The 26,119-nt window shown below is 58.3% G+C and overlaps 1 protein-coding gene across 2 annotated transcripts; it reads right to left on the bottom strand.

Moving 5' to 3' along the window:
- Positions 1 to 773: 773 nt before the first annotated feature.
- RASA4B (RAS p21 protein activator 4B) lies at positions 774 to 24,869 on the bottom strand. 2 transcript variants are annotated; one of them, XM_054589267.1, is made up of 21 exons: positions 24,730 to 24,869; positions 19,902 to 19,958; positions 18,271 to 18,384; positions 17,732 to 17,793; positions 16,426 to 16,555; positions 14,501 to 14,582; positions 13,826 to 13,957; positions 13,489 to 13,577; positions 12,066 to 12,183; positions 11,657 to 11,807; positions 11,292 to 11,356; positions 10,845 to 10,957; positions 10,401 to 10,593; positions 10,021 to 10,158; positions 9,280 to 9,424; positions 8,864 to 9,033; positions 6,992 to 7,129; positions 5,717 to 5,852; positions 4,637 to 4,757; positions 1,549 to 1,613; positions 774 to 1,393 (listed from the first exon to the last, which is right to left on the bottom strand). In XM_054589267.1, the coding sequence occupies exons 1-21, from the start codon at positions 24,792 to 24,794 to the stop codon at positions 1,272 to 1,274; spliced, it is 2,406 nt and encodes an 801-aa protein (XP_054445242.1). In that variant the 5' UTR covers positions 24,795 to 24,869; the 3' UTR covers positions 774 to 1,271. The 2 variants fall into 2 exon arrangements, with proteins under 2 accessions (XP_054445242.1, XP_054445243.1); XM_054589268.1 differs by lacking the exons at positions 774 to 1,393; positions 1,549 to 1,613 and adding an exon at positions 3,615 to 3,882 and having other exon boundaries at positions 24,730 to 24,859.
- Between the last annotated feature and the right edge of the window lie 1,250 nt (positions 24,870 to 26,119).

The following is a 26,119-nucleotide window of genomic DNA, read 5'->3' as shown; positions in this document are numbered from 1 at the left end:
GTGGGCTTCATGTGGGGGACGCTGCCAGGAGGAAAAGGTCAACGTTGCCCCAGAAGCTATGGGGTAGAGAGAAGGGGGCAGCCCCTGTTCCTTCATCCCCTCTGTGTGTCCTCTGCCATCCTTCAAAGAACCCGCTATGCAGCCTGCCCATGTGGCCCTGCGCCAGGACTGGCTGGTCAGCTGGGTCAGGGGTCCTACCTGCATCTCAGCCCTTGGGGACTGTCCTAGGCCTAGGATTCACAGACCTGGCTCTGAGCTTAGTTGGATGAGTTTTAAAGAATGTGCTGGAAGCCCCCGCCCCTCCCCCATCTTAATGATGCAGAATGTTATCATATGCCTACAGATGGATTGGAATGGGGGCAGGGAGGTGATGCACAGAGGGAGCCTTGCTTTGATGGAAGGGATTGGCATAAGAAATGCTGCCAGGGCCTGGCCACATGATTTAAGGTTCTGAAGCTGCCCCTGCTGTGCAGTCTTCAGGACACTTGGAGCCCGTTTGGGGGCTGCAAGGAGAGGATAGCTGGTGAGCCCAGTGAGACTATATAGCCTGTGGGAGATGGAGGAGTGGGACCCAAGGGCATGGTGGGGACAGCAGCTGGGAGGAGAAAGGAGCCCCCCGGGAGCAGGGAAAGCAAAGAAGGGATGGGGGTGCAGAGGTTATGCTGGCCAGTCCTTGGCCACCCCCGCCGGCAGCCACTGGCATCCCCTGGCCCACTCCCTCTCCTGACACCCCACCCCCATCATGAGACCCCAGGGCAGCAGTCACAGCAGGTTTATTGTTGGCAGTAGAGCACCGCGAGGCTCTCCCAGGGGCACAGCCAGTGGCCATGAGGAGAGCACGCAGAGTAGTGGCCGAGAGCAAAGTGGACGCTGAGGCCAAGGTTTGGTCTCCTGGGCCCTGTGTGCCCTCCCGCCTCTCTGGGTCCAAGGAAGTGTCAGTCCACGTGGGTGTGGGCCATCCATGGTATCTGCCTCGGGCAGGACTGGAAGGTCCCTGGAGAGTCTGGACTAGTGGCAGTGATAGCTGCGGGGACTGCAGGCAGCAGCGGGGCCTCGCAGAGGAGCGGGAGCCCCCAGATTCCTCTAGAGGCTTCATGTGGGCGGTGATGGGCCAAAGCCCTGTCAGCTCTGGATCCCCTGGTCCCAACTCACCCAGCGCAGGAGAGACCCAGGCCCTGCACCCCAATGAGGGACTGAGGTGAAGAGCCGAGAGCGCGCTAGGGTATCCAAGCACCTGGCAGGGGGCTGGATGGGGGAGTGTGCGGCAGGCCTCACGTCTGCAGCTCCAAGAGGCAGCTCAGCTCTGACGGCGGGGAGCTGGCTGGGCTGCAGCTATGTGCCTCCTGGAGGTCCTGCAGCACCTTCAGCAGCTGGGCCAGTGGGCCTTCCGGAGCTGAAAGCAGGTGCAGATAGAGGGTGGAACAGACTGTCTCCTGCCAGTGCCTGTCCAGGTCAGGGGTCCCCCGGAGGTGGGCCTCAGGAGCCCCACCCACAGCATCCCTGAAGGGGGCTCAGACCGCCAAGAGAGCCCAGATGGGAGGGACCTACCTTCAGCAGGGCCTGTGCGCCCGGAGCCTGCCTCTGTGCCTGCACTCAGCTCCCGCTGCTTCTCCCTGCGGGGAGGGCAGTGAGGACTCCTATTGCCCCTGCTGGGAAGGCTGGGTGACCCCGTGTGGGCCGCCTGAACTGGAGGGCCTTCTGGGGATACAAGGCTGACTCCCTCAATCCACGGGGAAAAAACATGGGCCCAGGTCTTGGCCCCTGGTTACCTCCTGCTCTCCTCCTTCTGGCCTCCTCCTCTAGTCCTCACGCCGCACCCCCCCACCCCACCCTCGCCAACTGTGTCTCAGCAGAAGGCACTCTGGAAACCAAGCTCGAACCATGTCACTCCTGTTTTGGATGGCCCTTGGGAAAAGAGCCAATGGGGCCTGAAAATCTTCTACTATTAACTGGCCATGGAACCGGAGGCGTTTTAAGCACCGTTCCTAACTGGGTTCGCAGAAGGTCCCCAGGCCCCTTGGGTCTGATCCCGTGTGCCTGCATGGAGGGAGAGGAGCAGCCGCATGGACACAGTACTTGGAAGCTCCTTATTTAGGAATTCTTCTGGCTCAGCCCTTTTGATGGTCTCCCTGATCTATTTTGGGAGAGACGTGTCCCTCTGCTACAGTCTAGGCCCCTCCTCCTCCTCAGACGCCTCCTTGGCCATGTGGGGGCACCTTGCCTGCTTCCCTGCTCCTCTCAGTGCAATCACTTTGGCCCTTGTTCAACGTTGCCCCCACTGCCCAGAATGCCCTGCCCTGCCTCACCCTCTGCGAGATCCTGTCATATCTCACAGACCAGCTCCAACATCATTCCCTACTCCCCCTCTCAGGTTCTTATTCAAATGACTGAGGGGCTGGACTGTGAAAGGCACTGTTTTCAGTACTGGGATCAGAGCAGGAATACCACAGGCCTGCCCTCAGGAGGCCCAGTTTAACTGAGACAGGCAAGGAGTAAACAGCACATACTGATGAGTTCCGGAACATTCTAGAGTCACAGTGGTCAAGGGGAGGCCTCTCTGATAATGGCACTTGAGCAGGGGCCTGAATCAGGTGAGGGAACAAGCCATGTGAACACCTGAGGGACAACCGTCAAAGGACACAGCAAGTGCAAAGGCCCTGTGGTGGAGACGCAGAGAGACAGCAAGAAGGCAAGGACAGCTTTGGCAAGCTTGGCGCAGAGGGCCACTGGTGGCAGGTGAGGCTGAGAGGGTCGGCCAGCGCACTTGGGCACTGTAGCCCAGACAAAGGCTTTGGATTTCAAGGACACAGAAAGCCATTAGGGGCTTTAAGTAGGGGAGAGATGCAATCTGTTTTATGTTTGAGAAGATCACCCTGGGGGCTGTGTGGAGAACAGATCCTAGGGAGGCAGGAGTAGAGGCAGAACGGCCTGTTAGGAGGCTCCTGTGTCATCCCCACAATGGGAGATGTGTGAGGCTCAGGCAGGGAGGGTCACAGTGTAGATGCGAGAAGGGGGTGGGTCTGGCCTTATTCTGAAAGTGAAGCCAAGGGGTCGGACTTGCTGAAGGGCTGGATGCGGGGCTGGGGGAGGTGAGGGGACGTGAGGAAAGTGGGCCCAGCACAGTCACAGGTGGAAGCAAGAAGGTCAAAGGAGGATGTGGGCGATGTAATGATGGAGCAGAGACTAGAGTGATAATGCGCTTTGATGATGGAGGAGGGGCCGTGAGCCCCTCTGGCTTTTAGCCCATTGAGACGGATTTCTGACTTCTGACCTCTAGAACTGTAAGAGACTAAATCGGTTGTTTTAAGCCACCAAGCGTGTGGTAATTTGTTACAGCTGCCACAGGAAACTAACGCAGCAGGGGGTTGGGTCAGCTGGCCTATGGTTCTGCTGGGCAGAAAGTCTGCTGGCACTGGTCACCAGGGGAAGTGAGCCGGAACCAGACGAGAGGTGGCCGGGTGGTCCTGGAGTGGCGAAGGCTCTTAAGGCAGGTTGTGGTGGTCACAGGGCCATGGGCATGAGTCCCATGGCGGGACCCACCTCAGCCCAAGTTGGCTTGGCTTCAAATCTTCGCTCCACTGCTTCCTGGCTCACTGGGGATAACAAAAGTGCCTACTTGGTTCAGTGGCTGTGCACGTTAAATGTATTTACACATGAAGTGGAATTTAAGTGGAGCCTAGAAAATGATGAGGAGGAGGAGGCGGCGGCGGAGGAATGGGAGGTTTTAGGGTGTGGCCATGGGAGTGAGGGTCCAGATGGGGAAAGAGTAAGACTCTGGAAGTCTGGAGTTCAGAACAGAGCAGACAGGGTGGTGGTGGCCGCATCCTCTAGGGGGAGGATGAAGTCACGGAGCGACGGAGCCGGAGTCGGGTGGACAGAAAGCTGGTGACAGAGACACACTGTCAGAAAGGAGGTGGCTGCAGAGTGACCTGGAGGCCACTGATGACTACAATTCACAGGAAAGTGAGTGGTCCCAGCCTGACGGCATGGACTTTGAAGGATTTTGATGAGATAAACCCTGGAAGAGTAGATTAGGGCAGGGAGGACAGCCAGCATGTAGGAGTGCAGGGGCTAAAACTGCCCAGGGAAGCAGTGCTCTTAGGGAGCATCGGATCTCTAAAGTATTCCTATGTGGGGCCCCGCACCCAGAGATTCTAGTCAATGGGCTAGGGTCTGGATATCCTGCTTTTTAAAGTTGTTTTTGAAAAGCATCCTGTTTTTTCTACACTGGAGCCAAGGCTGAGAACCACTTAATTAGTGGAGATGGCCGAGGAACTCTGGGAGTTGGCTGAGGACCATCCCTGTGCTCGGAGGGCACGCGAGAAGGCTGGGCAGATGGGGGCGGGGGCTGCGTCAGCCTGGGGCAGGAAGCAGCCATGGCCCTGACCCTGGGCTTCTGCAGCCCTTGGGGACTTCGTCCTAACAAGAGCTGGCCTCATGTTGCAGAGATCCAGGTGCCCCTCCCCAAGTGTGGCTGCCAAAGGCCACAAGGCACTGGGCCTGATTTGAAGGGAGGTGATCAGCTACCTCAGAGCAACCATGAGCCTGAACCCCCGCTCTGGCCCCGCCTGGCACCTTCCCCACGATGCATGAGCTCTCCCCTGTAGGACTCGCTGCCCCGCACAGGCCTCCTCACCGCAGTGCAGCCTCCATGCCCAGCAGGTGCCGGTAGATGAGTTGGGCCTCCAGGTCGTGGTCAAGAGGGTCATTCCATTCCTGCAGCATCACCCGTGACCGGGTCTTATCACAGCCCAGATCTGGGGGCAGAGAGAAGGTAGAGAGGCGTTGTGGGAGCTCATGTCCAATTTCCTGGTAGTTCAGATGGGAAAATTGAGGCCTAGAGAGAGAAAGGGATGGATGCAAGGGCCCCCAGCGTGGGGCAGGGCTGGGAGCACAGCCTGGAAAGTCTGGCCCAGGGCCTGCCTGTGGCTCCCCACACTCTGGGGGGCAGTGGCCCGTCTCTCGGGTTCACTCCTATGCCATGGGGTACACGACTGCAGAGCACGGGAACCGCACAGGGCACACCTTAGAGAGCTGGACCACTTTCTAGAAGTGCCTGCCCGGAAGGAGGCAGAGAGCATCCTGGATTGTAACATCATGGCGGGGACACCAACAGGGGGTGTGTGCCCTGGAATGGGATGGCCCTACTGCTTGCTGGCTTCAGCACCTTGGTAGAGGCATCAGCCCTCACTAAGCCTCAGTTTCCTCCTCCATAAAATGGGGCTACCAGGCTCTGCCGCATAGGGCCCTGGGGAGCCCCACTTCACCAATGTCAAGGGCTCTCGCTGTGATGGGTATAGTCTGAGGCTTCAGGAAGGCCGACCAGCCAGCGACACCCTTGTGAAGAGCCACCAGTTTGCACCCACTGTTCAACCTCAAATCCAGGACTGGGCTTGAGCAGGTGGGTCCTGTCCCAATGGCCTCTAGCTGCACTTAAATAAGGCTATTTAAATTTAATTAAAATAAAATTTAAAAATACTTAAAATTCAGCTTCTTGGCTGCCCTATCCACATTTCACGTGCTCAACAGCCACTCGCGCCCCTGGCTAGGGTACAGAAACGCACCTTTTCCGTCATCACTGAAAATCCTAGTAGAAGCTCCTCTGTGCCATCCTTCTAGTGCCCAAGGCCCAGAGTCCCTGCCACCCCCAGCTCCGGTACCAGGCCGCCTGCTGTGGACAGATGCAGCCCAGCGGGGCCCTGGCCTTCACTCCCACCTGTCTTATCCTTCTGGTGGCAGCAACTCCACTTGTCCCCGCGGAAGACGCCAGGATGGTAGGAGCCCAGCAGGCCCGCATTGTTGATGCTCACCTTCTGCAGTGCAGACAGCCACTGGTTCAGCTCGTTCACACACTGCAGGGGCCAGAAGGCGGGGGGCAACGGGGCTGATCAGAAGTCACCCCCTCCAGGAAGTCCTCCCTCCCTGGAGCTCCTGTGCCACACGGAATGACATGTTCCCCGCTGGCACACTCAGCAGCTTTGGGTGAATTAGGAAAGACTGCCCTTTCTCCCAGTGGCCACAGCCCACGCCTGCGCACCTGGCGTGGTAAGCAGAGCACGGGCTGGGTTTCAGCTGCCACCGGTCCCCTTGGTCATGCCCTTGGGCAGTCTGCAACCTGCCAACCATGTGCTGCGGCCCTGCTGTCACCACTGTTCCCCTGTGGCTCTGTACTCCGACTCAACAGGGATCCCGTAGAGGGCAGGACCCCATGGGACAAGTCTGTGACCTCCTAACACCTGTCCAGGACAGTCACTCCTCCTGGGGTCAAGCCAGACCCCCACCAGCCTTCCTGCACGTGTTCTTCCTGCACACGCTCTTCCCCTGGATGTTCCACCCTCACCTTGTCCCCCCTGCTCAAGTGCTGCCTGTCGGAGGCCCTCCTGACCACCCTTTACAAAGCAGCACCCCTCCCTGCTGCACCCTATTTGTCCCCTCCCTCTCTCTCTCAGTCTCCTTTGATTTCCTGCAAGGCACTACTTGCCATTTGACATTGTAAATAGTTATTATTTATCAGTCCATCTTCTTCCCTGGAGTATAAGGTCCATTAGGGCAGCAACGCTGTTTTGTCTGCTGCCGTACCCCCACCACCTAGAACAGCGCCTGGAACCTAGCAGGCGCTCAGTAAGTATTTTTAAAATGAATGAATGATTTAATACATGAACAGAGAAAGGGATGTGAGAACATGCTCCCATAGCCACACACATGCATAAACATGATTGTTATTTGTTGATAGGCACACACACAGAAACACACAGACACAAACCAACTCAGACACTTGGACATATGGTTCCCACAAACATGCTCCATATGAAGCACAGGCCTACATGGGGGTCCCTGGGACACACACGCTGCACTCACATCCAATCTCACATACCTTGCTGTGCCTGCTGTGGCCAAGAAGGGGGTGAGAGACCCACTCCTCATCCCAGCCCTCCCCCAGGGGACTCCCACAGCAGCGCCCCCTGAGGGCGCCCCCACCACACTGCCGCACCTTGCACTGCAGGTAGATGGTCTGGGGCCTGCCTGCGTCATCCGTGTAGATGACCTGCATGACGTGCGAGCTGCCGAAGCTTTTCTCCTCCACCTTTTCTGCTGCCCGGATGTTAGCCAGCTTGATCAGGGCACTTTTCTGGGAAGGGGAGGGGAAGGGAGGCTCAGGGTCCCAATTGACGCCATGCCCCTTCCTACCTTGGGGCTTCAGTCTCCCCTTCTACAAAACCAGGGGCTGGCATGGGCACTCAGAGTGCTTATCCCTCCAGGAGCCTGCTTGCTCTGTGAATGACCTCAGCTGGGACAGAACGCAACAGATGGTGTCCAAGTGCCTGGCCTCTCAGGGACTCTCCTCAGTCCCGGGAGGTCTGAATTTTAGAGAAGCCTCTGGACACCCAGTGTTCCCCGGGGCTGGAAGGTGAAACCTGCCATGGACCAGGCCCTGTGCCTTCGCAGTTATTAATTTCCCAGCTCACCTTTATTTTCCCAGGCTCTAAAAGTCATATCCTACCTCCTAACCCCTCCCCTACTCTCACCATCATTAACTCTAGTAAAATACAAAAGGGACAGAGAAAAGCTCGGAACGTAAAATAGCCACATCCCTGAGAGAACCCCAGTCTGCTCAAGATGAATCTATGCTACCGGCCCCCAGACCTTGCGCCCCTTGCCTCTTGAACACTCCCATCAGAACCCAGCAGGGCCGCTCATCATCCAAATGGACCAGTCCTACGGCCCTTGGGATAACGCCTACTCTGCCCAGCCTGGTATCTAAGCGCACCACCTTCACTGGCCTCAGTGACAAGCAGAGAGGGGCAGTGTCACCTCTTGGAGAAGCAGGGAGCCCTGGGGACACACGGTCTGAGCCGTCTCAGGGTGGGGCCTCTGAAAGGACCAAAGGGACCTCCCAGAGGATGTGCTGCCTATGCTGGGAGGTGCTTGCTCGGAAGGGAGCAGAAAGGAGGCAGCGGGGGTGGCACTGCCCAGGGGGATAGACCGATGTGCCCACAGAAAGGCAAGCTCTATGCCAAGGAACAGAAAGGGGCCCAGAGCAGGGCGAGAGAGGGCCTTGCCAGGTGGCCAAGCTTGCCTGAGGCTGCAGAAAATGCTGAGGGGACCTGAGTGCTAGGCACCTGCCATGAGCAAAAGAAGCTGGAAAGGGTGAGGCAGAAGCTGAGGGGCCGCCCCAAGGAGCTCCTTCACCCCCTCAGTATCCCTCAGCTGCTCAGGACTGAGTTGGGTAGCCCTGGCAGATCACCCCCGGAGCCTGGCTGACAAGGGGTCAGGTTGGCCCCACTAGGGGTCAATAGGACCATCCAGAAAGTAGGCACTAAGCCCTTCTTGGGAGAAGAGCATTCAAAGGAGGCCAGCCCAGGGGGCATAGTCTTTAGTTATACCATTGGTTTAGGTCTTGCTCTGTGCCAGATCCTGGCTCTGGACCCCGAAAAAGATCATCTCCTCTAATCCCCAACAACCTGTTAAGTAGGGACCACTATCTCCAATTTACAGGCCAAGACACTAAGGCCCTGAGAAGTTGAGACACTTCCCCAGGTACGCAGGGCTGGAACCCAGGACTCCTCTTAGCCCCTCTCTGCTTCCCTGCTCTCCCAGAAGCACCCGTCGGCCCCTACCCAACTCACGCAACTGACCAAGAAGCCAGAGTTGGACACCACAGCAGCTGCCACGCCCCCTTGGCAGAGGAGCTTCTTCCTCATGGGTCTTACGGGACTTTGTAGCCAACATCAGAAAGCTAGTCTTGCCTGGCTTTCTTCTCTGACTATGGTGGACCCTGGGATGGCTCTGAGGAAGGCACAGGTGCCTGCAGGGTATTGCAAACCCCTCAGAACCCTACTTGGCGACCTCCCTCTTTACCTACCTTGGAGTTGGGTGTCTTGGCAAAACTGAGGGCCTCAGTGGTGAGACAGAAGTGGAGCTTCTTGAAAGAGGAGGATATGAGGGGGCTCTTTCCCTTGGTCCTGTGGATGAAGAGTGGCCCCTCCTTCACTGGCGGTGTCTGCAAGCTTAGCGCCCTCTGCAAGTCCAGTTCTGCCAGGTCAGGGAGGAAGGGCAAAAAATAAGCTCAGTTGCAAGCTTGAGGTGGGGCAGAGCAAACAGCAGCAGCAGGCTGTAGATGGAGCTTCCTGAGGCACTTGCAGGTGGCTGGGGCCAGGGACAGGGAGGAGCAAACGTGATTAAGAGCTGTGGGCACAGCCAAAGAGGCATCCAGGTAGATGGGGCCATCAGACAGTTGGCAGGACAAGCACAAAGAGGAAACTCAGAGGAAGTGCTCACCTTCCTTCTCTTCAATGTCCACCAGCTTGGTGATGAAGTCCTTCAGCTGCGCCACACCCTGGCACACAGTGGGCTGCAGTGGCTCCATCCAAGCCTCCTTGGCCCTGGAAGCTAGTGTGTCCATGTTGCCCACATTCTGGACTGCCTGGAGATGACAGCAGGAAGGGCCAGGCTGTGTTCGGTAGGGGCCCAACCACTGAAACCCGATCCGCCTCCCCCCCTCTCAAGTCTGTGCTACTCCCGCAGTAGAAATGGAAGCAGAGGCAGCAGAGGCTCTACTCACAGGCCCACTCCATCCCCACCAGGGATCAGAAGTGAACAGATCGCTGAGCTGGAGGCATCTGAGGACCTGATAGTTAAGATTACTGAGCCCCCAGCCTATTTCCCTCCTGCTGCAGGCCTCGTATCAGACTCTGCCTCCCGAGGCATGCCGGCTGAGCCAGTGCTGGGCAGACAGGCACCGCCTGAGAGCTGGTCAATCTGGGGTTGAAAGGCCCAGGATTCACCACCACCACTGTACAGCCTTGGGCAACCTCTTGCCCCTCGCAGACCTGTTCCCTTATCCATGAGACTGGCTAACCGTGACAAAGCTTTGTAAACTGTGAAGTGCAGTGCGATGTGAGAGTATCAGTGGCCTAGTCACAAGGTCTTTCTGGAGCTAATTGGGAACACCATGCATTCCAGACAAGGACCCCTTTTCAGCACCCAGCTGGGCATCCCCATCCAAGACTGCAGCCACACCTTGGCCAGCAGGAGCAGAGTGCGACTGCTGCGGGCGTCTGCGTGTCGCTCCCGTAGGTGGAAGAGCTTGGGCGCCATAATGGCGGGAGAGAAGAAGCGCAGGCACAGGAAGCTGGTGACAGCGATGAATGGCACGTTCTGGAGGAATGGGGGAGGGCGGTGGGCTGTATTCCCCCAAATCTGAGTGAGCTCCTCACAACCCCTCCCCTTTGGCACTGTCCCTGTTTCTCCCCATGACCCTGCCCTTCTTCCTGCCCTTGGCTACTCATTCCACAACCACCACGACCCCTGAAGCCCGTTTCTACTGGGCCTTGGGGCCCCACTGCTCCCCTTTCCCTCTCGCTTCTTCCCTCTCCCAGCCCGGCCTGCAGAGGGCGCACCTCATGCTGGGCGCTGGGGAAGCGCTCTCGAACGCGCCGAAAGAGCTGGCGGAAGGTGGCGCGGACCACCGCTGGGCATGCGCGAACAGAGCGACAGAGCGCACTCAGAAGTGCCCCCAGGTAGGTGCGCAGCATCTGTGCGCTGTGGTCCAGCACCTCAGCCTCGGTCTGCGGGCGGTGTAGCCCGGAGCACCTACGTGGGCCAGAGGCATACAGCCAGAGAGGGTCGTAGTCAGGGTCCGCATACACGACTTGGGCAGGGGCTCCCAGAGACAAAGGTGCAAAAAGATACCAGCCGAGATAGGGACACAGAGACAACACACGAGTGAGCAGGTAGACAAAAGGTGGAGCCGGGCAGAAAGAATTATAAACATATATTTGCAGACATGGCTGTCCCCTTACACCCCAACCCCTTGTTCCCCCAGGGATCGCCCCCGATCTCACCCTACATCCTTGACCTCCACTTTGCTGGGATCCAGCTCCACGTACTTCTTCTCCTCAAATACCCTGTCGATGATGGGGCCCAGGACGCCGTGCAGATACCGCATCCCAGCCACCTAGGGGGCACCACAAGCAGCAATGGTCCTGTCTCCCACCTCCAGCTGAGTCATCTCCCCACAGCTGGCCTCCTACACTCCGTGTACCATCTACCTGCTGTGTCCACTCACACAGACTAGCCAGGCACACAAGGAATGCAGCTCAAACATGAATGAATGGATGGATGAATGAATGAATAAACGAATGAACAAATGAATGAAGGAATGGAAAAAGTTCTTAGCCTGAAAGGGCCCTAGACATGGAGACATAAGACTTGAATTTAAGTTCTGTCTCTCGGCCTCTCTGAACCTTAGTCTCTTCATATATAAAAAACAAAATACAGTGCAATCTCACCTTCAGAAAAGACTCCATGGACTTTGAGGCCAGAGAGTTGCTCCGGAACAGGGTGTTGGCCTCACCTATAATCAGAGGTTTTAGTGCGTAGGGGGCTGGGAGAGGAGTAAGGCTTTGGGGAAAAGGACAGAGGACCACAGGGTTCTAAGCTGGCCCTTCAGTGAAAAACCTCCTTGCCACCCCAACACATTGCCCCACCTCTGCCTCTTGCCTCCCAACCTGAACCTTTCTCTCCTAACTGGATTCATCAACTTCCTACAAGAGGACCTCCTGGATTTCCCCCATGCCAGTGTTTCTAGAGTCCTTGGCTCCCTGCTCCACTCTCCACCTCACCCTCAGACAGGCCACTCCCTCCCAGGCCTCACTGGTGCGACTCAGCTCCAGCTGGAAGAGCAGGTCCAGAAAGTCTTTGGCCAGGCCCTGCCCTAGGAAGAGCTTGAGTAGATTGGTGGCGACTTCCTGGCGGCATTCGGTGCTGGTCATCTCCTCAATGAGGGGGATCAGCTGTCCTGGACCCTACAGGAGGTGGCAAGGAGAGGCGGGGCTGCAGGACACGCGAGGGAAACCGAACCCTTCACTCTGTGGACCTCGGAGGGCCATGGGGAGAGTGAGGGGGCTTTCCCAAGAGATGGCAAGGGCCCCTGGACACTAGCTAGTTCCTTACCATCCTGAAAGCTGTTTTTTGCTCTTCAGAGTGGGTTTAGATGGACAGTGGGTTTAGATGGTTTCCTACGATCCCTGGACCCTTGCTCCTTCCCCAGAGGCCCCTCTCACCTGGGCGCCCAGCTTCACCTCATGGCACAGCAGCTGCACCAGAGGCTGGTAGCAGCTGGAGGGGAGCACCGTCTCGTCCCGCAGTCTCACCTCCAGCTGCAAGGAGCCCAGGTTGCCCCTGGAATGGGAAGCATGTGACCGCTCCACCAGGGACCCCTGGGCCATGCCCCTCCCCACTGCCTCCATCTTCCCTGCTTGGGGCCGGCCCCACAGCCTCTCTGCCAACACCCCCCACCTTGGTTCCCTGCGCTGTCCCACTTCCCATTCTCTGGCCAAGCTCTTTTCTCTGTTTGCAAAACGCTTCCTGCCTCCATATTCATGGAAACTCCATCTGTCCTCGACGCCTTGCTCACTGCCACCTTTAGACTCCTGTGGACTCTTGAGCTTGACCCACGTGCACGTGTTAGGCTCTGCAGCCTCAAGTCTGTAAACTCCCAGAGAACAGCTCCTTCACTTACATACTTTACACAGGAAGCAGATTCCCAGCCCTCCTAACAACCTACCAAGGGAAGTGGGGTCCCAGCAGGTTAAACAACTTGCCACATTAGACCTAACTTCCAAGCTCTCCTGCTCTGACTGCTCCTGATGAGGGCACCAACCGAAGCTTCACAGTCGCTAAGGCCCCGCTGCCCACAGCACAGCACAGTTCACTGAGCGATGCTGCTCAGTGCTGTTTCACATGCAGTAGAAGCCGTAAGACAAAAATGCCCTGGTGCTGGATACAGCCACCTGCCCTGTCGTGTTGAGTGTGGGGAGGCGGGTGTGGGGCCTGCTGCAGAGAGACAGAGCTGAACCATCCAGGCAGGGCCAGTGCTGAGCCTCTGTTTCTGGGCTGGGCGGTGGGCAAGGAAGCCAGAGCACTTTCTGGGTAGGGCTGCCAGATTTAGCAAAGTAAAAATGTAAGACGCCTAGTTAAATATGAAAAGTCTAGTATAAGCTTGTCTCAAATATTTCATGGGCATACTTACACTAAAAAAATTATTTATTGTTTATATGAAGTTCATTTTTAACTGGACATCTTGTATTTTATCTGACAACCTTATTCCTTGTAGAGCAAGTCAAAGCTGTGGTTCAGGGACACTGACTCAGAACTCTGGGGACTTGAACTCTAGTCTGAGATCTGCAGAGAAGCTCTTAAAGGGAAAAGGTCTTGTTCCAGGCACTCCCAGAAGGCGGAAAGCAGACCACCCGTCCTGCCTCCGAGCTCAGAGGACTGAGCTGAGTCCAGGACTGTGGGAAGGGAGAGGCAGCAGGATCCAGCCTGGATGGAGCAGGATCCTCGCCTCATGGGTAAGAGCTGAAAGAAACCTGGGGCCTGCATCACCCACCCCTACCAGCTCACCTGCCTGCCTGCTGGGGCCAGCTCTCAGCCTTCCCCAGGCCCACAGCCCACCATCCCAGCCCCCCAGTTCCAAGCACTCACTCTTCCCTCCGACTCTTGGACTGATCGGGCTGCAGCCGGAACCAACCCTCCTGCTGGGCGGCCCATAGTCTCTGGACGTTGACCACCACCTGGAGGCAAGCAGATGCAAGGTGGTGGGCCACGCCAGAGCCACTGAAGTCTCTCTCCCTTGCCAACTAGTGTACTTTTGGAAGGTCCCTGAGCACCAGTGGCAGTTGGAGACAGGGTAGTTGCTGGTTCTGGGGAGGCCCGGGTCCTCTGAGTGCCCCTCTCTGGGGAAGCTGGAAGGATGGGATGGCTGGGAGGGAGGATGGGTGCAGAGGGCAGTAGGTGCAGCCTGGAGGGGTAGGGTGCTCACTTTGCCCAGGAAGTCATTGCGGCTGACAAGGTCCCAGTCCCAGGCCTCCACGCACAGTGCCTCCTTGGCCCCCTCCTCCAGCTCAAACTCGAATGTCTCATTCCAGCGTGGATAGCATGATTTCTTAACGACCTGCCCAGAAAGTGGGGGGCTGTCACCATGGGCTACCCAGGCCCAGCCAAGGGCAGAGCCACCCTGAACAGTTTCCCTGGGTTCCCCGCAGAGGCACCGCCTCCTCTCCTGGGTCCAGGCAGAGGCCCTGCAATAGCAGAGGTAAAATCTTCCCACCTCTCCAGTGGGAAAACTGAGGTCTGGAGTAAGGCACTTGTCCATGGCCACACAACAAAAAAGTAGGAGGCTGCACTGAGAACCCAGGCCTTCGTGACCTCGCCTGCAGGGCTGTGCCCCCACCGGGCTGTCCCCCCCAGGCTGTCCCTGGAGGTGAGAAAAGCACTGGGGGCAGCGGGTCTGGGCTGAGGCGACAGGGGGTGGTGCCAGAAGGGCTGGGACCAGCTGAGTGCCCTCAGAGAGGTCACCCTGCTTTTCTGGGCCGCCTCTGTCAGAGGGCAGTTCTAGCCTGGCCTCCCAGGCGATGGTGAGGAGGAGGTGAGGCGGTAGGGCCCAGGTGGGGCCCTCAGCCCCCCTGCCCCCTCCCTAGCCCGCAGGCCTTCTCACCGAGGTCTCCTGTGTCTGGCCATTGTAGCGCACACGGACAAAGGGGTCAGAGGCACCATTCCGGTCCTTGGGGGCTAGATCCCTGGGGGAGGGAGTTCAGCAAAACAGCCACTGTCACCCGAGCTGCCCCAGCGGCAGGACAGCCACAGCAGCCCAGGAAGTCCTGAGCTCCCCCTGTGAGCTGGCTGACTGTGGACAGCATCCCTCCCTTTTCTGGGCCTTCATTCCCACCTCAATCACCACAGGGGCCCCACACCAGGCCCAGGGGCCCCACAGCAGGCCCAGGGTCCCCCAAGGTGGAACCCACAGCTCCATCTGACGTTGCATCTGTTGTGGTGAAAGAGGAAGCAGCCGCAGCTGTGAAGCAGTCCGGGCAGTGGGCCCCCCTCCTCCCCCTCTGCCCCCAGGGCAGCCCTGAGCAGGAGCTGCTCCTCTGAGCCTTGGTTTCCTCCTCAGTAAAGGGAAGACAACGAACCCCATTACAGAGACAATGAGCTTTCAGAAGGCCTGCCTTGACATGTTCCCCTATTTGAGAGGGTCTTGGTGAGGAGTCTGATGGATCCTCCTCTGTCCATAGAAGGTCCCTTCCAAAGCTCACATCTAGGCACAGCACCCTCAGCACAGAAGCTTTGTGGGAGAACAGAGCCCACCCCTCTTCCATTTGCTATAGATATTTCCTGCTGTTTTCCATATTTTGTTTGAAGCCTATCACGCCTGCTATTCTTTCTTCCTCCAAATCATCTAATAGAATTCCAGAGGCTGGTCTTGAGATTCTGCCCCGAAAGATGAGGAGAAAATGTTGTCTCTAAGCAAAGGCCGCTTCTTGGGCTGTCTGAGAGCTCCAGCAGGGGTCTGAGCTGAGGACAATGGGGGACGAGTCCCCCTCCCACCCCACACACACATGCTAAAGAGTGACCTGGACAGACCACTCTCCAATCCGGGGACTTGCTAAGAGGAGGCCAGACTGGCCCGGCCACTGTGTCCCCAACAGTCTCTGCAGTGTGTGTGAGTGTGAGCGTGTGTGCACATGTGCGCCCTGGTGCCACACAGAGCCTGGTGCCAGTGCAGCTGAGGAAGAAGGAAGTGGGTGCGGAAAGGAATGGATGGCGTGTGAGAGAATGACTGAGCACGAGAGGCATGACCGTGACTCTGCCCAAGTCCAACCATTTTCCATCTGGCTGTGCTCCTTCCACATTCCAGCCCCAGGACAGAAAATAAAGCCAGGGAGGCCACAATTCTCATTTTCAGAAAAGAGCTCTTCCTCTCCGAAGGGCCAAGCACTCCACAGTTGGGGAGTGCTCCCGGGCAGAGGCTGGGGGCCGCCCTCCCGCCCCAGAGGCAGGCAAGGACCCCTTGGAGGTGGGTTGGAGCCAGAAGGAAGGCGCTTCTCATGGAGTGTGTGTGACTCACACTCGGGCCCGCAGCTAAAAATACTCTGGGGGAGGGGAGCGTCCCTGTCACAGGTGACAGGCCCACCTTCCCACCCAAGTCACTGTCCCTCCTCAGGAGAACCCCAGCCTTCCCACTGGAGATTTTTGGCAACTTCTTTCATATCCCCCAACAACTCCCACACCAAGGACCCTCCCCCCACACATACCAGGCCAAGTGCAGAACGATGTAGGGAAAGCCCAGTCTTGGCATCGGGGCTGCATGGTCACAGTTCAGGGCCCCTCCCACTGTTCTATGAGGCCTGAAGTTTCGCCTTTAGAACATCACCCCTTCCCCTAAGGGTCATACCCTCCTGAGTGGGGCCATCCAGGAAACACCTGCAGGTCAGGGAAACCTCTCCGGTCTGCCCGAGGGCAGGCTTTGATGGAGGAGGCATGGGGCCAGGGGGGTGGGGGCAGAGGCGGCCCACCGTCCACAGCGGTTTTCTCTTGTTCCATGGGGCCCACTGCCCTGCGCCCCAGCCCCTCACATCTCACCTGGCCTCCAGCACGGAGCAGCGCAGCCGGCCGGCCCGGGTCCCTGGCAGCACCTCCAGCCGCAGGTGGATCTCGCCCTGCACCTCCTCATCCGGGTCGACCTCCGTCAGGTGGACCCACCCACTGAAACCTGTGAGGCTGCGGTTGAGCCAGCGGCCTGGCTCTTTTCTTCCCACACCCTTCACCCTCAGCTCCATCAGGAACCACATGGCCCCTCCTTAATCCCCTTGGAATCCTCTCAAGCTCCTGTGAGGCAGGGGCTGTTGTCCTCAGTGATAGACGGGGAAACTGAGGCTCAGGAACTGAGAAACAGCAGTTAGAAGAGCCCAGATTGGAATCAAAGACGCGTGACCCTTGTATCCTCACTGCTGTGCCGCGCTGCATTTGGTGGACCTGGTTCATCGTGGCACTGCTCTCTGTCCTCAGTTTCCCTGTCTTCTTACGGGGGAGAGTGGCTCTCGCCTAGGGATGCTGGAAGGAGGCCTAAGCCCAGAAGGAAGAGTGACAGACAATGGATCACTGGGGCCACTGGACCCCAAGGGGCTGGCTGGGGCCTCTGGCAGGAGACGCCTGTGGCCTGGAAGGGGCCAAGAGGCTCCATGAGTCAGCAAAGTCGCCCCTGCCCCCACACGCCCGCCCCAGTCTCACGGACAGGAGCAGGTGTGTGCCTGGGAGGCCTCTGAGAGTCACAGGGGCTCGGCCGGCAGATCCTGAAGCATCCAAGAGCTTCTGCTCTGAACCCTCATGGATAGATGGAGACTCAGCCCAGAGAAGGCAACACCTGCCCCAGGTCACACAGCAAGGCTGAGACAGGGATGACCCCTCAAAGCAACATCAGCCTCCTAGGAACCATCCAAGGGGCTCTCCAGCCTAGCCCAGCTCCAGGCCAGCCCCTCGGACTTAGGACATAGTGGCACTGGCGCCCCGGCTGAGGCGGGCACAGGGAGTACAGAGGAGCCCGCTGGATTGGGAGGAGGAGTCCCTACATCTCAGGAGCTGAAGGAGGCCCCTTCCGGTGCTGGCAGAAGCCTCAGATCCCACCACTAGCAGCCCCTTTGCTCTAAGGGATGCGGTCCCAACCTGGGGGCAGAACGGGGCCCAGGGCACAGAGGCGGGTGTGCAGGACATGGCCACAGGCCCTTTGGGGAGGGCAGAAATGGCTTTCCCTGGGCACAGGGCCTGAAGGAGCCTAGAGGAAGGGTCTCTGAGTAGGGGGAAGGCTGCGGCCTGGGCAGACCAGTGAGGGGAGAGAGGCCAGGGCAGAGGAAGCAGGAGTGGGCTGTGGGCTTCCTCCTGAGGACCTTACCCTTAGGGTGAGCAGCCAGGGTGTCCCTGGTCAGGCAGACCTTCCCGATAACGTCATCTCGGCTGGAGAACGGAAAGGGAGCCAGAGATGGGCTGCGCTCTGCAGGGAGCCCAGGACCCCCCCTCCCACCCAGTTTAGGGCCCCTGGAGGGAGCAGGGAGGTTGACACTCCAGTCACTTACAGGGGTCTTTCTGAGCACAACTATGACCTGTCTGCATGTGGACCGACCACTGTGCCCACATACATGCCAAGCTCATGCTCTCTGGGTGCCCATTTCCTACCTCACATCCCTACACCCACATAGTGCACCTATGCCTGTATTCCCACACATGCACACCTATGACATAGCATGTGCTTGGGGAATCCACACACAGACACACGCACGCTCACACCCCACCCCCTTCCAGAGCCTCCTGGGCTCCCTCTCCCTCCAGGCTCTAAAGAGGCTGCAGAGCGACTAGCAGTTCCTGCCGTGAAATGGGCCAGGGAGGGGCAGATGGTGGGGTCCGGGCACCTGCCGAACAGTGGGGCCCACGCACCTGAGAGCATCCTCGTCCATGACATAGAAGGCCACGGCATGGAAGGTGGGTGGCAGGTGCACCTGATACTCCTCACCCCAGAAGGGGCACAGGGTCTTCCACACAGTGGCTGTCCTGTAGAAGAGGACGCTCAGCACCTGCCCAGCGCACCTGCACGCCGCAGGCTGAGGCGAGCTGGGGCAGTGTGACGAGCCCCGCTTTCCCCACACCCCCTTCAACTCCTGAGAACAACTGCTCTTCTGTTTGATTACTTTCCATGGGCCAGACCCCCGTCCACCATCAGTCATGCCCTCCCGATCTTGCTCTCCGCCCTGGGGCGGGGCACGGGACTGCGTCCTTCAGGCCATTTTACACCTGGAGAAACTGCGACTGCAGTTGGCAGCAGCACAGGCAACACGGCAGGACTCCCTGGCTCGCGATGCTGAACAGACTTGCTGAGGGTGGAGGCAGCGGGACGGCCGAGCTGACTCTGGAGCCGGACGGTCCGCCTGGGAGCCTGGGGGCCAAGGTCCAGGGCCTGACCCTGAGACACCTCTTCTGGGCAGGGCCTCACCCAGCTCTGGCCCAACCCCCTAGATCAAAGCCTTCAACTCAGGGGACGCAGCAGGGATGTGGGTCGGGGGAAGCTGACGTCCCCAAGGGCCCAGATTAATGTTCCAAGGACAACCTTCACCCAACCACTTCTCAGAGACGTCACTTGAACTCTGGGGCCTCAGTCTCTCTGTCTGTCATTGAAACAGAGCCATGGGGTCCATCTCTTCAGTTGGTGTCTGTGGTTGGGAAGGGACTCTGGAAAAAGGATGGGCCCTGCATGCAGGTGGGAAGAACTGCGAGTCAGGCGGCCTCGGCCGGCAGTCCGCGAAGGGCACTCACTCAGCTGGGCCGAACAGCTCTGGCCGCGGACTCTGAGGCAGAGGCCAGGGTGAGGGAGGGGGCAGCACGGCAGACACCCTGCCCAGAATCGTGAAGCCCATGGAGTAAGGGACGTCCAGGGGAACCGGGCTTGCTGGGTGCAGGCTGGGGACCCTCATCCTGGAGAGGGGGCCCCCAGTCAGAGCAAGGACCAGGGAGGGGAGAAGGAGCTCAGGCTTTGGGGTGAGCCGGACTTGGGTTCCAGTCTGGCTTTGCCACTTATTAAGTATGTGATTTTAGGCAACTTATTTAGTCTCTCAGAGCCTCAGTTTCCTTACGCATAACGGGTTCAATGATGTCATACACAGCTCATTGTAAGTGTTCAATGGGCTGGACTCATTTGGTACAGGGCTGGGGAGACAGCGCTCTGTAAGTGACAGCTCTTGTTACTAATCATTATCATCATCATCATCATGTCATTCTTGGGGGCTGTAAAGGCTACAGAAGAACAGCCGCAAGAGGCCCACAGCCACGCGCCCCGCCCACAGCAGATAATCCATGGGGGTGGTAAGGTCAGTAGTCAGCAAGATGAGCGACAGGCTGGTCTTCAGCGCCTCCTGGTCGGTGTGTCACGGTGTGGTGGGGGCTGAGGGGATTAGATGCGCACCTCCATACAAATTTCACAGCCTTCTGAGGTGTGTGTGTTGAAGCGGGATGGAGGGGTGTCGGGGCAGGGAGCCCACCTCCCTCGTCCTCAGTCCTGGGGGTGGGGGTGATACCTGATGACAGGCTCGTTGTCCACCTTCACGATGCAGTAGGGGTCACTGCTGCCATTGCTGCAAGACAGACAGGTGAGCCGAGAGGCTGATGGGTGATGCTGCAGGCGGTCCAAGGGCAGTGCCTCCCAGGCGGCTCCCCTCCCTCTGCCAGGGGCCCTCCCTCAGAGACCTCAGGCTGAGGCACCGGGTCCTGGGGCGGAGGCCCAAAGGCTCCTCAGGCCAACACTGGTGTCCTCACCCTCAGTCTGTGAGGGGGGTGGTTAGGGAAGGCAGGGACCCGCACCAAGGCTCCCAGCCCCACCCCTGCCCCACCTCAGGGAAGACGGAAACAACAGTCACAAGTCACAACAGCCCAGGCCAGCTACCAACACCCCTACCCTCAACACTACAGGCGGCCCCTTACTCTGTCCTCTCAACCTTTGCGCTCGCTGTTCCTCCTGCCTGGACTGCCCTACCGCCCTCCCAGCCTCAGCCTCTCCTCTAAGAGCCCTCTCCAGAGGCGGGGAACGAGGTCTCCCCTGCAACCCCACTGCCTGCTCCTCCTCCGCATGCTTCCCTCCATCCCAGGAAAGCTACTGATGTCCTGTCAGTTGCCTCCCCATTTGACTGAGTGACCTGAGGGTAGGGACCACTTCTGTGTCCCCAGGGCCTAGGACAAGGCTTGGCACAAGACAGGGTCCTGTGAGTGTTTGCTGAATGAATGGATGAATGAATGAACAAATACAACAGTCTGCCCTCAAGGTCCCAGCCATCTGGGAGCAAAGGACCAGGAAGGCAAACCTGTGACTGCCCAGTCCCACCTGTATTGCTGGTAGGGGATTTGTGGGGTTGAGGGCAGCCCCGGCCAGGCCCAGGGCTGGTAGTGGGCAAGAAGGGGGTGAGACTCTCTCCAGAAATGCCCTTCATGCCTGGTGTTCTTAAAAAGGAAGTGTATTTTCATACTGGAGGCTGGGGAATTCCAAGCCCTATTTCCCTTCTCAAAAGAGGCGTTTTTTTTTGTTTTTTTTTTTAAGGAAACCACTTGACACAAACATCTCCAAAGGCTCTCAGATGCCACCAGAGGATGTCTGTCAAGACGCAGCTTCCCCCATAAAGTACCTCCTGGGTAGCTGTCCTGGTCCCCCCACACAGGTGAGGGCCAGGCCCTGGGAAGTGTTTAGTCTCTGTCAGCCCTGCCCTAGACTCCTTGCCCCTCTGCCCGCAACCCTTCCGACCTCATTCAAGAGCCCCCTCCCCCAGAGAGCCCCTTGGGAACACCCTGGCTTGCATCCCACCCCCGCAAGGCAAGGGGATCCCAAGCCTCAAGTAGCAGACCCCTGTGTACCCCAGGTGCTGGAGTGAGCGGCAGGGCCCCGGAGCTATACAAGTGTTTGAGCAAGAAGTTCGGCAGGACCAGAGAGAGGCCAGCGCGGGTTGAGACCTCTGTGGGCTTCCCCCTACTCAGGTCCCTCTCTGCCCTGCTTCTGCCTCCTGCCACAGGCGGCTCGGGGTTTCCTGGGGGTAGGAAACCTCTTGTGTACCTTTGAGAGCCCAGCATTACCCACTGCTCAGCACTCCCTCAATGGAAGAATTGTAAATGCACAAGTGAGGTTTGGGGCTCCTGCTGCAGGCAGGGCAACGGAGGGGGGCCAAGGCCCAGAGGCAGGAAGAGACCCGGTGTGCAAGGGCAGCAGTAGGGATCAAGGGATGTGAAGGGGACAGTGTCACGACTGGGCTAGAGCCAGATGGAAGGACCCTGGCCCAATCATGGTCCCTGGCCAGCTGTTGGGACCTGTACCCTGCCCCGTCGCCTGATCCCCTCTCCCACTTCTCCTTCCCGAGCCACTTGCCACTCTGGCCCAGCCTGGCTACTTGCAGGGCCTCTATATTTAGGGCCTTGGCAGTTTCCAGGCTGTGGAAGAGGAAGGATCAGGGCAAACCCTGAAATAGCCCCGGGCCTGTCCCCAGGGTCACTGGGCGTGGGAGCCAGTGGGTCACCGGTCACCATGAGACGCAGCTCCTCTCTATCAGACCTAGGCATCCAAGGATGGGAGACAGCAGGAGGGAGCATGACAGGAACAGGGGGTCTCTAAGAGCTGTCCCCTTACCAGAACTAAAAAACTTTGAGTGGAAGTGGCAGGGAGACAGGTGGCAGCTGTGCTCAAAGGGCTTCCCTCCTCAAAGCTGTCTCAGTCAAGACGGGCCACTATGACAGGTGGTGAGCTCCCTGTCCTCAGAAGTGTGTAAGCCCTGGCTGGAAGGAATGCTGCTCAGGACACAGGCTGAAAGCTGATGAAGCACAATGAGGCAGGCTCACCACCACCTCTGTCTCCAGCACTCAGTGAGGGCTTCCTGTGATCCTCAAACCCCTGCCATTTGGAGCCAAATGCTTTGCATGACATTTGAGAGGCTCTCCCCACTGAGCCCCACAGCAACCTCTGTCCTGCTAGGGTTCCTGGCCTGCCTGCAGCGCAGAGCGCGTTTCAATCCTGGCTTCCCTACCTACCTATGTGGCCTTGGCAAACGACCTCCACATCCGGAGCCTCAGTTTCCCCATCTTCAAATTGAGCATATCTGCCTTATAGGGCTAAGGAGAAGATTAAAGGGGAAGATCCTCAACACCTCTTATTGTCCAGGTGTCCCTCAGGGCACCCAGAATGTCAGGACAAATGAGTCATGGTTCCTACCCTCCCAGTCATGTGGCACAGGCAGCCCAGGAAGGAGCAGTTGCTACCAACGGCCCTGTCCTAATTGCAGCTGACCCAAAGTGCTACAGGGCGCAGACCAGGGGCAATGAACTCTGCACAGGGCACCAGTAAGAGCCCTGGAGAGAAGTTTGAGAGGGGTCCTGAAGGATGAATAGGAGTTTTTCGAGAGAACTCTGAAAGGGAGTGCTTGAAAGCAGAAGGCCCCACATACATGGAGAAGCAGGACGCTTACAGGCAGTAGCCCAAATGTGAGGGGCTGAGGGAGCAGGTCACAGCTGGATTTAAGAGGTAGTTGACAGCTTAGAACTATGTATACCAGCCGCTGTAGGAAAAGCAGAGGAAAGGAGGTGAGGGGAAGTGAGGAGGGCAGGAAGTGCTGCAGGGCAAGGAAAACATATTTTGAAAGTGGAACCAGGGGTGGCTCCACCCCCTGGGAATGAAGGCACCTCAACCACTGTCCCTCAGCTGTGAGGAGGCAGGGCTGTGCCGGAAACCAGGCACCTTGGTTTCCAGGCAGGCACAGTCCACAGCTTCATCTCCCTGGGCTGGTGAGAGCCTGGAGCCAGGCACGAGGGCAAGCGCTTCAGGGATTGGGGAGGGAGGCAACAGACAGAGGGGCCGCTCCTCCCAGTTGCTCTTCTGAGCCGCCACAGAAGAGGAGGCCACGCTGACCTAGTTACCGGTGCCAGCACCGGGGGTGGGAGGTGGGGGGTGCTTAGAGGCCTGGTTTGGAGGCTGAGACCCTTCTCAGAGCTCATCTGCCTTCCCACCCCAGAAACCACAATCCCAGCTGCCACTCCATCTCCCCCCTGCACACAGAAACCCACCCTGAGATGGTCCTCCACCACCCTCCCTCACCCATTGCCATAGCAACTGCTGAGCCCAGCCTCATCAGGCCCAGAGGGCCGTGAGCTGGATCTGCTCCTGGCACTGAGTGTGCTAGGAAACTCAGAGGGGTCACTGTTCATGGAAGAGAGATGCCCGGACCCCTTCCTCCCGGACTGCCCACCCAGGTCACCTAGCCACCTCTGCATCCAGGAGCCCAATGAAGAGCCTGGGTGTATGGCGGCTCCAGCCCAGCAGACTTTGGACCCTACACTGCCTCTGGGCTCTCCTTCCTCCGCCCCCCTCCTCCAGGCTGCCAGAGCCCCTGGAGCTTTATGCTTTTCATTGCTCTATCTGAGATTTCTACCTACAGTTTGGGAAAGCGGAAACAGGCATAGGGGATGGTAGGCACCCTAAGGCTGCACATAAGGGAGTCAGGGGTCAAACGGGGCAGCTCAGCTCTGGGACCTACTGAGAAAGGAAGGGCAGGGGGCTCCTGAGAGCTCCTTAAACCTGGCCAGGGACAAGCGAAAGCCCTGGATGCCGGTGCTTGTTAGGAGCCCTAGCCTCAACACCTTGCTCTGCATTTGGAGCCAGCATTTCCTATCTCTGAGCCTAAGTTTCCTCCTCTGTAAATTGTTGTGATAACTGCCTTGCTGGGTGCTTGTGAAGATTAAAGGTAATGGCTCCTTTATGTAAAGACGTAAAGCAGAGGGCACAAGCAATATCTATTCCCGAGCCACTCCATCTTGCACTGGTCCTGGCGTCCTGCCCTATAGGTCAACTCTTCATGCCAGTATCTCCCGTCCCAAGTACACAATAGGAAGCTCCAGGACAGCCCCCGGCTCTCCGGCGTGTTTCAGGTGTACCCTCACCGGTACTAAGTGTTCAGAAACTACGAAGGAACACTCCTCATTTCTGGGGGCGGCGGCGGGGGGGGAGACCTCCACCCCTCCAGCCACATCCTCGGCAGTTGATTGAGACCTCGGTAGTTGACTGCAAGATCTCCCGTGCGATGTCGCCCCCACGCCCAGCTCCGGTCTATCAAAGTACCTTCCCCTCTTGAACTGCAGTTCACCTCTTATTGATCTTCGCCCCCTGCCCAGTCCATGGCCCTACTTAGTCACCCCCTGTCCGGGGCTCACAACAAATCTCACTGTCCCCATTTCTCTGCCAGTCTCCTACTGCGGATATACTCGCTACACCCTCGCCTCTGCTCTACTTGTGAGCAGGCCGTGTAGACCCCAGAAAGAGCGGGCAAAAGGAACAGCGCTCCTCCTGGGAAAGTTGAGGTTCCCACCCCCGGCCGCGCTCACATGTCCTTGGCGGGCAGGTTCTTTCCTTCCACGATGCGGATGGACAGCGAGCTGCGCTTGGCCATCGCGGTTCCGCGACGCGGGGTCCTGGCCCGGGGTAGTGAGACTCCCCGGTCCGGTGCAGCGCGCAGACCTGCTTGCGGACTGACACTCGCTGGACTGGGCGCCCGGGGGCGTGGGGTGGAGGGGGGGTGGGGGCCGCGCCCGGTGCGGGAGCTAAACGCGGGGGCGGAGGAATCGCTTCCACTTCATTTTCCCCGCCCCCGCCCCACGTGCGGGGGACACTGCACTCAGCCGGGCCAATCGTCGGCTGGGGCTCCCCAGGGTGGGCTGGGTCGGCTCGGGCTGCAGCGCTTATTGGCCGCCTATGGCAGGGTAGGGAGGGGCCTGTGGAGAGGCATTGACGCCCTGCGGGAGCAGTGGAAACAAGGGTACCCCCTACCCAGGCTAATGGGGACGATCTGCGCCGGGTGGTCTGCGCCACCGGTACGTGTGGGCGGCGGGCGTGGTCCTAGTGCCAGTACCCAGGCGCGCGGGGACTGTGGGCCCAAGGGTGTGTTCGGAGGCGAGGGCACATGCGAGGACGCGGTGGACTGTGGAGCGCAAGGAGGACCGTCCAGGCCACCCGAGGCTGGCGCTTGGGAGTCCTTGCATAGGTGCCAGTTGAATGAACAATCGGACGAATTTAACACACAATATGCGTGTGTGTGTTAGAGCCGCCTGGACCCAGAAGGAAGCTGCGAGCAAAGGCAGCCCACAGGTTTGGGGGACAAGCATTTGGGGCATTCGACCCTGAAAGACCTGGATTATTTTTGAGAACCTCCTTGGGAGGTGGGGGCTTTCTCAGTTATCATTCATTTACACCTCCTACATCCCCCACAGTGAGGACCTGGAGGAGGCACTCAGGTACAGAGGGAAAATTACTTGCTGCAGATCACACAGCTGGCTGCAGCCCCTGCCGGGCTTGGTCTCCTCAGTACTCCAGGAAGGCGGCCTTTCCCCTGCGGCACGATCCTTCTCCCAGGCGGCGTCCAAAGCTAAGTTCGTACAATTGTATCCCTTCCTAGTTCCCTCCCGCACCTAGAGGTCATAGTCCTGGGCCTGGCACAGGGGTAACTGGCGCTGGACAGCGGGCTTCCCAGGAGGACATTGCCCCAAGCTTGACCGCAGAATTGGGTCTCAGACCCAAATCCACCCCTCCCTTGCTGAGTGATGCTGGAAAGTTTTCTGAACTTCAGTGAGCTGGTTCCATTTCATCACCTGCGAAGAGGGAGCACTGGCCCCTGTCAAAGATACCCTGGAGACACTGAGGGGCGGTAGTGGGAACTAGCACAAATTCTATTTTCTGGTACTCTTTGTTTTCTTTTCCTATTTTGTTATTTATACACTA

The sequence above is a fragment of the Pteronotus mesoamericanus genome, unplaced genomic scaffold (assembly GCF_021234165.1).
Source record: "Pteronotus mesoamericanus isolate MK-2021 breed Mesoamerican mustached bat unplaced genomic scaffold, CSHL_Meso_final scaffold_167, whole genome shotgun sequence".
Lineage (NCBI taxonomy): Eukaryota > Metazoa > Chordata > Mammalia > Chiroptera > Mormoopidae > Pteronotus > Pteronotus mesoamericanus.
The sequence above is the reverse complement of the archived record's forward strand: the minus strand, read 5'-3'. Positions and strand labels throughout refer to the sequence as shown.